At 40.0% G+C, this 11694-nt stretch overlaps 2 protein-coding genes across 9 annotated transcripts; both read left to right on the top strand.

Annotated features, from left to right (window-relative positions):
* Positions 1-3028: 3028 nt before the first annotated feature.
* On the top strand, positions 3029-9566 carry brm (ATP-dependent helicase brm). 8 transcript variants are annotated; one of them, XM_086981195.1, is made up of 6 exons: positions 3029-3212; positions 3898-3979; positions 4254-4560; positions 4859-5056; positions 5306-8506; positions 8759-9566. In XM_086981195.1, the coding sequence occupies exons 3-6, from the start codon at positions 4277-4279 to the stop codon at positions 9063-9065; spliced, it is 3990 nt and encodes a 1329-aa protein (XP_086837321.1). In that variant the 5' UTR covers positions 3029-3212; positions 3898-3979; positions 4254-4276; the 3' UTR covers positions 9066-9566. The 8 variants fall into 8 exon arrangements, with proteins under 8 accessions (XP_086837321.1, XP_022650533.1, XP_086837322.1 ...); XM_022794798.2 differs by having other exon boundaries at positions 3898-3996; XM_086981196.1 differs by having other exon boundaries at positions 3029-3467.
* A 641-nt stretch (positions 9567-10207) lies between these two features.
* LOC111245879 (uncharacterized) lies at positions 10208-11092 on the top strand. Its single transcript, XM_022794802.2, has one exon. The coding sequence runs from the start codon at positions 10208-10210 to the stop codon at positions 11090-11092; it is 885 nt and encodes a 294-aa protein (XP_022650537.2).
* The last annotated feature ends 602 nt before the right edge of the window (positions 11093-11694 follow it).

Raw genomic sequence — 11694 nt, 5'->3', positions numbered from 1 at the left:
GTTTCAGAACAATGGTAAACTATAATACGTTTTCCCAGAAAAAAGACGGACGTATTTCATTTAAAATTTGAGCAAATCACCACAATCAATGGACGAACATAAGCGAAGCTGTATAATTTTATTTAATCGATGCTAAAATAAATAGTCAACCATTTGTGGTTACCAGTTATTCGCCATGCAGAAACCGTCTCAAAATATTATTACATTTTGTCAAACTAATACCTCAAACAGCATACCATGACGTATTTGTGCATCCGTGATATCATTCGATGTTTTTGTACATGATCGTTAGCGTTCCGTGTTAATGTGTTGGGCTGACAAAGCTGGCGCATTTCTCTTCTCTATTCCTTTATTAAAACTCATATGAGTTTATATAGAATAAAATATGTACTTGATTAATAATTTCTCATAAATAAGTTTTATATGCCTCCAAGTAAAACTTGAAATAAAAGAATCCGACATTAATTTTTTAGTTAATTTCATGGAACCTGCCTATTTAAATCTACAAATAGAAAACAGAGGGAAAATGTGTATTCTATATAACAGCCGAATCCATCGAATCACTAAAATATACCATTTTCCTATATATTTTTTTGGAATTCGTATTCCTTATTTTTGCGAAAGATGTTCTTCTTTTTTTATAAGTTGCGTTACAGATGTTTTTGATAGCTTCGCGGTGAATCTTGCCATAAACCTGATTTTTTAAAGCGTCTTTGTGTTTGAAACTGGCCAGAAAATAGCTTATTCGGGATTTCGTTAAAGCGCATTAGAGCTACAACTGGTATACTTTAAGTACGAATAATTGTTTCGCGTGCAATAAAAGTTTCTGTATTCTACCAAGGTAAGCTGTCACTAAGTTTGGTTTTGGCCTCATTAAGCCTGATTAACCTGCTTCGCATGTTTGCCAAGCCCTGGTCTTGATGGCAGATCATGCCTAGGTACTTTCTGACGGGTATCAAATTTAACAGTTGACCTTTGTAATAAGGCTTATTTCGTCCTAACGTTTTGACACTCTTAATCTTCACTACCTTTGTTTTTCGGGTATCGAGGGCCACTTTTCGCTTTGTCGGCATCAGAAAGAACGCTAGTTTAATAGCTTGTTGTCAGTAAAGTTTATTAGTGTTGCCAGGCATACGAAAATCATCTCTGTACACAGGTGTGTTATAAGCTTTTTCAATCGTCGTAAGCTACCCTTTGCACTCAGAGCAAAAAGTAGTGCCAATGAACAAGTTTCTTTATTAATAATAAATACTATATTAGAGCTTAGATTAATGTTGTATATAGTTTTAGTATTAAATCAAGTGTAAAGTATTACAGGAATACCTTTCTTAGCATTTGACTGTGCGGCCTTTTGTCGAATGTTGCAACTGCGTACGCGATAGGCACTTTAAGCAAAAACATAATTACCCGAAGCATAATAGTGCAAAATGATAATTATTAAATACATATTAAATAATCTATTAATATATTATTATTTTGAGTAAAGCAGAGATTGAACCATACATAATAAAAATAGTATTAATTATTATTATAGGAATTTGCTCGAGAAATTGGGAAACGATCGTTTTCTGTGTGATCATCTCGCAAATACTGAACTTACCTTAATTCAAATAGATTAAAAGCTGCCAGAAAACACCTGACCATACTCTAAAAATTAAAGCCAACTGTCCCAATATCCTTATGATTACGCGAATATGCTCATCGTGTTATTATATTACTTGATGTAATAAAGATTTAAAATAAAAATATTTTTTATTTTGAAAATAAATAGTTTAAAATTAACTTAAAATCTTCTATCAAATTATAATTAATAAAATAAAAAAGGGAAAGCTATTAGATATATAGGTTATTACTGCTGATATTAACTAATAAATGCACATCACTTCGTGACACAATTCCGTACGTAAGTAATTAAAAAGCTTGAAGCTATGTGACAACTGAAAATTACTAGCACCATTTATTTCCTACTATAAACTAGCATTCTAAATAGCGGCCATGAAAATAACACATAATAACATATGCGTTTAATATAGAATACCTTAAACTTCCTTTATGCTATGTTCTAAAATAAATAGATATAATGGATAACCGCTGTATCTGCAAAAAACCTGCACCGGATTTTCGTTGGATTGGGAGGACGTCTAAAAAAATAATATATCAAAGACTGCATATTAAAGCCAGAAATTAATCAACTGCTAAAATCATTATGAGACATCTATTCTTTGTGCTACTTTGAAAATAGTTAAGCACAAGACACACTGCCCTAGTTACCTCGCGCCGGGCCCTTATCATGTCGCACCGACCGTTTTGATACCAGCAAAGAAACAGTAAAACTATAATAGGATAATTAAATTGTTGCATTTTTCCTGATCGAACCTCGGTTTGAAGTGCCTTCGAACTTCTGGCTTTAAAATCTCTTTAAATGTTGCTACTAGATTCGGTGCGGTGAATTCAGGACGCTTAACTTCACGGCGACACTACCTCCAATGTGTTTCTCCGGTATTACTGTACGCTCATAAGAAACACTTTTTCGTTTTTTGCCATATTTTGTAGCTATTAGAGGTTTTAAGTTATGATCGTCACTTAATTCATCGCGGCTATGCTTCCATGTAAGAAAGATCTCTAAAAATACTTGTCTATGAAAGAAATTAAACTTTGGCGACAAAATATACTGGAATGAAAACAGAATATGTTTATAAAAAAAAAAAAAAATATATATATATATATTCAGCAGGGAGAAAACAATATTATATTCGAAAACAAAAATAAATGAAGAACGATGGCATCTAGTAGTCGAATCTACCTAAAGCTCTCGATGATGCCACTCAGTTGAAAAGTTTCTTCTACATTTAGTCTTCTCTTTGCATTTATAAATAGTGGACACTTTACATTAGATCAAATATTAAGAATTATAGCACTTGTTAAAGAATAAATAAAGGGTACATTCTTTAACTCTATTTTCATTAATCACACAAGATGGCATCAGTGAATTTTTGTGTCTGTTTGCTTGTCTGAGATAGTTTGAAAGATTTGGTGTGTTGCTTGTGTGGGGTCTTTGGGTTGTTGTCTGGCGGGTTTCTCGATGTTTACACCAGCGGCCATATTGTGTTTTGTCGGCTTGAGGAAGCCTTCATGAAATTGTGAAAATTTGTATAGTTTTCTTCATGCAAATACTACAACTGTATATTATAGTGTGATCTGCGCTAGGTTAGGTTAGTATATCAGTGACGTGAATGGACTATTAAAGTTTATTTGCGAAGACGTTGTGTGTGTGGAAATATAATGGACACCGACAGGAAAACGACTTGTGTGGTGGGAACAGGGTGCTAGCTTGGCTTTGCATGGGTTACTCTAAACGAGATTCGACGTAATTCAGAGTTATCGATTCTATAGCCGTGAATACTCTAAGCTGATCTCATTTTTACTAGAGAGCTGGAACATTATATGACTGCGTGGACGGGACTGCTGTAAGAGCGCATTCTGAAGTACTGAAACTGCAAAGATTAAGTAGAATTGTTGTCGTTTAGTTCTCACTGAGTAATCCCATATAAGTCGAACATATATCAGTGACAGATTTGGTCCTTGTTTAGCGCACTAAACACTTCTTCGAGAAAATCATACCTTTGTGAGAAGTATAATGACACAACTGCAACTAGTGAATACGTTTGCATAATTGTTAAATTAATGTATTCGATATACATATATAAAGTGGAGCCTACGGAACCCTCTAGATTTAGATGAATTTCTGTACAGTGCTCTGCTAGAAAACGGAACACTAGAGCTGATTCTACAATTGTGTATAAAGCAGTTATTTCCTATTATTCTAGCGTCATATTACAAAAACCACGTATGTGTTACATGCCCTAGCAAAAATGATTTTAAGGAATATTTTTTCAGCGTACTATGGTTGATAATTCGATGAGGTGTTTGGTTGTCGAGACCAACATAAGAAGTTCTCCCGAAGTTCTACGTGCTTGATGTAAGAAGTAACAAAGCGTACGTTGATAACTTTTTTAGTAATAAAAGCTGTAATTATCATTGGTGTTTCCTACAAGTATTATTGTATGCTTCGACCAGCTTCTCGTGATCGAAGCTTGGTTTAGCAGGTTGACCTGATTGGCAGTGTTATGTACATTGTATGTTAGCGTTTTTTTTTTATTGATATATAATGCATGAAGTAGAACGTGCAAATTCCTTCGACATTAATACGGTTTGTGTTCTACTAATCTGCATGTTGTCATTTTTTTGGATAGCTGGTGCCATTGCAACGAGTGCGATGTCGGGGACAGCAGTGTCTCCAGCACCAGAGCTGAGTTCCGGCTCAGCCTTGGGGGCCCCTGGAATGACCATACCACATTCGCCTAGTCATGGCTCATCGGCGCCATCTCATCATCCAAACCATCCTGGTGCCCATGTATACGCTTCCAGTCCCATGGGCCACGATCCGATGGATAGAGAGCGGAATGGCGCTCCAGAAGCGCGTGAGGATGGCAAACAGCCCATGTCAGCCTTTAATCAAATTCAGCAAAATCAGCTAAGAGCACAAATTCAAGTGTACCGGTGAGTTTTAAAACTTTAGTATAGAGCCTTACAACTGGGTTCATTATCTCTTTTATAAAAATTGTGATTCTTATTATTATTTTAATTATTTCTTAGGTTGTCAAAACTTTTTGTTAACAAATCTTGGTTTGCTGTGCGTGAGAAGAAATTGGCGACTGTTAATCCCCAGCCGAGTTAGCCTATTACTGAATTCGTATACATAACCGATTAATTCAATTACTTTGCTTCAGAATATTATTCCGTACATTGCTTGCTGGATCATATGAGTAACCGACTAAACTGTGTCATTTCTTTCCAGACTTCTAGCCCGTAACCAGCCTATACCCGATCAATTGAGTCAACAGGCTTTGAGACCAGCAGGACCTACACCAGGACCTCCCAAGCCTCCAGCTCCAAAGCAAAATCGAATAACGCCGCTTGCCAAACCACAAGGGCTCGATCCTCTCGAGCTTCTTAAGGAACGCGAAAACCGCATTACCCAGCGTATCGCTTATAGGTTCGTTTATATCGATAAGCTGAACCAAACTTCAAAATAAATTGTTATAGAAATGAACGTAACATAATGATGTCGCCATAATTGCTCCCGTCAACGACGATGCGTATGAGTTTTATTTGGAATCATTTTTAGTTGAATACTAATGTTTTATAAATTATAAAGTTTCCGAGATTTCTACAATGGCTTTGTTGTTCATCAAATAACTAATTTTTGACGTTCGTATTATCTGTGGTTCCATAATAATTTCAGGATACAAGAGTTATCACGTCTCCCGGCTGCTAGCCTATCTGAAAAATTGAAAATAAAAGCTCTTACAGAGTTGCGGGCATTGCGCCTGCTAAATTTCCAGAGACAGCTGCGCACCGAAGTGGTAGCCTGCATGCGCAAGGATACCACATTAGAGACAGCACTAAATCCTAAGCTGTACAAGCGCACAAAGCGGCAAGGTTTGAGAGAGGCACGAATTACCGAAAAACTGGAGAAACAACAAAAACTCGAGCAGGAAAAGCGCCGCCGTCAGAAACATCAAGAGTACCTTACAGCTGTCCTGCAGCATGCGAAAGACTTCAAAGAGTTCCACAAAAATGTCGTCCAGCAAAAAATATCGAAAATTAACAAGGCGGTTATTACGTATCATCAGAACACTGAACGTGAGCAGAAGAAAGCTCAGGAGCGTCTGGAAAAGGAGCGTATGATCAGGCTGATGGCTGAAGATGAGGAAGGTTACCGAAAGCTTATCGATCAGAAGAAAGATAAGCGTCTTGCATTCCTACTTTCCCAAACAGATGAATATATCAACAACCTAACGAAAATGGTCGTGCAACACAAAAAGGAGTTGAAGAAACTCAAAAAGACAAAGAAGCCTAAGGCTGACGGTGATGCGAATAGAGAAGAGGGTGAAGTGCGTGTGCGCGTAATTGAAACCGCCACTGGAACTGAGTTAAGTGGAGTGGAAGCACCACTAGCCTCCGAATTGGATCAGTGGCTCGAGTCGCATCCAGGTTGGGAGGCAGCCCCGCGTGACGCTGAGACAGATGATTCAAGCGATGAAGAGGAGTCACCACCTGCTCCAGGAGCTCCGACCGCGACGGACACCGCCGTTGAAACACCCCCATTACCACAGGGAGTAGCCAAAGACGACGACGAGTACGAAAAGAACACGGCGGCTCAAATTCAAAACTATTACAATATTGCGCATGCTATCCGTGAGACGGTGACCGAACAATCGTCATTGCTGGTATTCGGTCGTCTCAAAGAATATCAGATAAAAGGTCTTGAATGGCTAGTATCATTGTATAACAACAATCTTAACGGTATTCTGGCTGACGAGATGGGTTTGGGTAAGACCATTCAAACGATTTCTATGATTACCTATTTAATGGAAAAAAAGAAAGTAAATGGACCTTATCTCGTAATTGTGCCCTTATCCACACTTTCCAATTGGATTCTTGAATTCGATCGCTGGGCCCCTAGTGTCGTCAAGGTAGCGTACAAAGGGTCACCCAACCTGCGTCGTTCCCTCCAGAGTCAACTGCGAAATTCCAAGTTCAACGTGTTGTTGACAACGTACGAATACGTGATCAAAGACAAGGCTACACTTTCTAAAATCAAGTGGAAGTACATGATCATTGACGAAGGTCATAGAATGAAGAATCATCATTGTAAACTTACGCAGGTGCTCAATACTCACTACACCGCCCCACACCGTCTTCTTCTAACTGGTACTCCGCTACAGAACAAGCTTCCTGAGCTTTGGGCCCTGCTTAATTTCCTGTTGCCATCCATATTCAAATGTTGCAATACGTTTGAGCAGTGGTTCAACGCACCGTTTGCAACCACTGGTGAAAAAGTCGAATTGAATGAGGAAGAAACAATTCTCATTATCCGTCGTTTGCATAAGGTGTTGCGTCCATTCTTACTGCGTCGATTAAAAAAGGAAGTCGAACACCAACTTCCTGACAAAGTCGAATACGTTGTCAAGTGCGATATGTCTGGACTGCAAAGATTGCTTTATAAGCACATGCAAAAGGGTATCCTGCTAACGGATGGTTCTGAGAAAGACAAAAAAGGCAAGGGTGGCATGAAGACACTCATGAACACAATCATGCAGCTTCGAAAGATCTGCAATCATCCGTTCATGTTCCAGCACATCGAGGAAGCATTCGCCGAACATACCGGAAATGGCAATGGTCAACTCGTTGTAGGCCCTGACCTCTACCGCGTGGCAGGGAAGTTTGAATTACTTGATCGCATCCTGCCGAAATTCCGTGAAACGAACCATCGAGTGCTTGTATTCTGTCAAATGACATCGTGCATGACGGTACTCGAGGATTACTTAAATTTCCGCGAGTTTGCCTACCTACGACTCGATGGAACTACAAAATCCGAAGATCGAGGTTGCCTATTAGCCAAGTTCAATGATCCTCAGTCTCCCTACTTTATCTTTCTACTGTCAACTCGTGCTGGAGGCCTTGGACTAAATCTACAGACGGCTGATACTGTCATAATTTTCGATTCTGACTGGAATCCGCATCAAGATTTGCAAGCGCAAGATCGAGCCCACAGAATCGGTCAGAAGAACGAGGTGCGCGTTCTACGACTAGTAACTGTCAACTCCGTCGAAGAGCGTATTCTCGCTGCTGCCAAATACAAACTAAATCTTGATGAGAAGGTTATTCAGGCAGGAAAGTTCGATCAGAAATCAACTGGTAGCGAGCGACGTCAGTTCCTGCAGGCCATTCTGCAAGACGAAAACGAAGAAGAAGAGGAGGAAAACGAGGTGCCCGATGATGAAACGATTAATCAGATGATTGCCCGCTCCGAGGACGAATTTAATCTATTCCAAAAGATGGATATTCAGCGCCGGAGAGATGAAGCTAAGGCTACTCCCCGTAAACCTCGCCTAATGGAAGAGGATGAACTACCCCAGTGGCTAGCCCTCAACGACGAGGAAGTGGAGAAGTTAACGCATGCTGACGAAGACGATGATAAAGTGTTCGGCCGCGGCTCGAGGGCACGTAAGGAAGTCGATTATTCCGACGCTCTGACTGAACGACAGTTCCTCAAGGCCATCGAAGATGGAGATGTCGATGACTTTGAGGACGAGCCCGCGGCCCCCACAACCTCGGGCAGGCCTGGCCGGAAAAAGCGCCGAAAGGTTGGGTCGGACGATGAAGAAGAACCCGCATCTGGCCGCAAACGTCAACGTAAAAGCAGAGGTCCTGGAGCGGGCAAGGATGATAAAAGCGGTCAGGTAAGCCAGCTCCTAAAAAGGCAAATGAAAACCATACTCAACATGGTAATCAACTATGCCGATGCTGACGGGCGCGTACTTAGCGAAAGCTTTATGCAGCTGCCCTCGAGAAGGGATCTTCCCGACTACTACGAGATCATCAAAAAGCCCATTGACCTCAACAAAATGCTAAAACGCATTAAGGATGAGCACTACAAGTAAGTAGTACTTCCATGCATAGGCTGAGATACCTTATTCTATCCGACACTAGCGGGTATCCCATATCTTAGAAGATGTTCAGCTGTCTGTTCATGTTAATACTATATATTCAATTGCATTGTAAAGGTCAAGTTTTGAAAATGATGCGTATTACCTAGAATTGCTGTCACAAATAATTGGTCTTTTGTTTATAACATTCCAATTACTTGAATCGTGTAAATTAAGAGCTTTCAATATTCTTAACATTTTAGATCACTAGACGACCTCGAAGAAGACTTTATGCTGCTGTGCACGAACGCACAGAAATACAACGTGGACGGCTCGCTGATCTACGAAGATTCAATCGTCATGCAATCCGTGTTTACATCAGCCCGCGAGCGTGCTGAAAAGGCAGATGAAGACCAGCTTGTAGAAGATGATGAAACCGAAGACACCGGACGCGAGAAAAAGGGCCGAGGCAAGGGAGCTAAAACTCCGCGTCGGGAAGCCATCAAAAAGAAACCTCGCAAAAAGTACATGGTGGAAAGTGACGAAGATGAAACCGAAGACAGCGATTAAATTCGTGAAAAAAATAGGAGACGAAAGGCGTTTAGAGAATTATTTTATTGAATATACTGGTGATTGGGCAGTATCTGCTATAATTAATTGTGAGATAATTTGATCGACACCTACAAAGAACCGATGGGTGCACAAAAGTATATTATAAAAAATTAAGTCAAGAAATGACTAATATGTATCTAATTGCCAATGCATTATTATTTATCTAAAGTTTACGTTGTGGAGCCTTCCAAAAATTTTGGGAACGCACGAGGTTGGAGTTGTGGTAAAAAATCCTAAGTGAGTATGTCATCATCTGTGTGCATACCGCGGCAGAAATGACAACAGGCTATAGGCATTGAGGTTATCATGAAGGGTAATTTGCATGAAAGGTGACCAGTGTAGAGGAGTGGAAGGACCATCTGAGGGGAGAAGAATATAAAGGCCCAGTTGGAGTACATGGAGCTGTATTTTAATCTTTAAATAATAAAAATAGCTTATTACTAGAGAAAGTTACATGAACGTTGTATTATTGTGTTCATTTGTACAACTTTGTATGCTTTATGGCGACGTAAGCTGCCCTGGGAAACTAAAATCTCGGTATTTTTTGTTAACTTGTATCATCTACCTTGTTATAAAACAAATCCTACGCAAAGTGAAATTAAGGACCATAAAACATTTTACCTGCTGTTAAGAAAACTGTTTTTCAGTATATTTTAGAAGAATTCAAATGTGTTCCAAAGCAGTGACTAATATGCGCGGTCCTTTACGGTAGATTATTTTGGTTTGATTGGAAGTATAGAGCGAAAGTCAGCTACAAAAACATTAAGGCGTCTGTAAACATTGGAGAGAGCTAACAAAGTTTTACCTTTATTCTAAATCCAGCTGCAATCTGTAGAGGTGGAATACTGGCTAATGCTGTAAAGCCGGGGTAGAACAGTTTTCGAAAACCGCGCCACTAAAAACTATTCGAGGTGTCAATTCAGATCATCTAAGGAAATCTAATGACGAAGTGTTCGAAGTGTGTGGGTTCTTGGGGTAACCAAATAGTTTTCGTGCTGTGTTCTATGCTTTGCGGTAAAAAGGTAAATGTTAAGTGGTCATTGATGGACAGGAAAATGTTCCAGAGCAAAACCAATGTTACTCGTCTATACCGTGGAGTAATGGACGATGTTATAGATGCCATTGCCAAGGAAGGTCTTGATGCGGGAGCAGATGACCAGGCTTTGGCTGAGCTACGCCGTCTTTGGCTCGCGAAGCTGTCGCAATCTGGAGCCCTTGAAGCAGAGCAGCCATATTGCTTTCGAGTTCATCCAACAAGTGTACAAGTATCTCAATTCGGCATGGATTCTTCAAACGAAAGCTTTTCTGTCGGTGCCGGAGGTATTGAAATTGGAAGCGAAATGGTTACAGTTAAACATGATATCCCTCGCATCATTATGCACACAAGCAGTGAGGGTGCACTAGTAACTGGCAGTGATATCGTGCCGTGCAATGTCGCCGCCCAACTATTACGTTCCGGTGAGGGACCCCTAAATCTCGAAGAATTCAGCCATTGCGCCGGGAGGTTAGCGAGGTTTACTAGGAAGACACAGTACAAAACAACCGTTAAGCGAGCAGCACCAGATCGCGAAGACGAAAGTCAATTAACACTCGCAAATGAGGTCGGGTGTTCTGGAACCAATCGAATTCTTCCAGGTCAGTTGGATGGCACTTTGATGAATCCTGGTTCGGATCTTGACTCCTCGGAAGATGAACGTGATAGTTTCGTCGCGGACGGAGGCAGCGACGCGCAAGATGGCAGTCCCAGCAGTGAAGGGAGTCGAGAACCTCAAGATCCAGACGAAGTGCTCAATTCGGGCGATGATGAAGAAGATGCGATTGGCGAAAATGAACCACTTGATGACATCGAGAATATCGTCGTGTGCCAGTATGCAAAGGTGCACCGCAAGGGCGCGCATTGGAAAGTACGGCTCACACAAGGAATCATGAATATTGATGGAAAGGATTATGTGTTTAGCCGCATGGACGGAGAGGCTGATTGGTGATGAATTCAGCTTTATGAGAAATTAAAGTTCAAATAATGTATTTCATGTATTGTAAGGAATAAATATTTATTTTTTGTTTCTAGATTCTACTTACAACGTTGGTGTGTTTGTTTTTTATATTAAACAAAATGATTAGTCCGTAACTGATTACATTCATAGAATGTGAGAAGCCACTCGCCAAAAAACGTAGATAAGTTCTAATATGGGAAGCACTATAACGCGGTAGTATAAACGTAAGTTATAACATAATTTGAGCTTTCCTTTTTTCGTTTTTTTTTTCATTTCCTGCTTCTGATTAAATTATGCTCAGAAAATTGCAAAGCCTCGGTCTTTCATGGCAATTGAATTATATCGATGATGGTCCCTCAATTACATCACATGCATTTCGCACTTTATGAACGGATGCATTGAACTACTATTAAATCCACTTCTTTCTTTGTGTTATCATAAGTAACTTACAATTCTGAGCACGGCTTTCATAAATTCAGTACAAGTGAAGTTATAACGGTAGACAACAGGTATTGTGCCCGTTTTGCCTTCTTAAACATTTTGTCGCTAATATAAATCCAAGGGCTTCAGCCAGCAAAGATATTTTTGACTCA

The sequence above is a fragment of the Varroa destructor genome, unplaced genomic scaffold (genome assembly GCF_002443255.2).
Source record: "Varroa destructor unplaced genomic scaffold, Vdes_3.0 BEIS01000002.1, whole genome shotgun sequence".
Classification (NCBI taxonomy): Eukaryota; Metazoa; Arthropoda; class Arachnida; order Mesostigmata; family Varroidae; genus Varroa; species Varroa destructor.
This window is presented reverse-complemented; position numbering and strand designations above follow the sequence as displayed.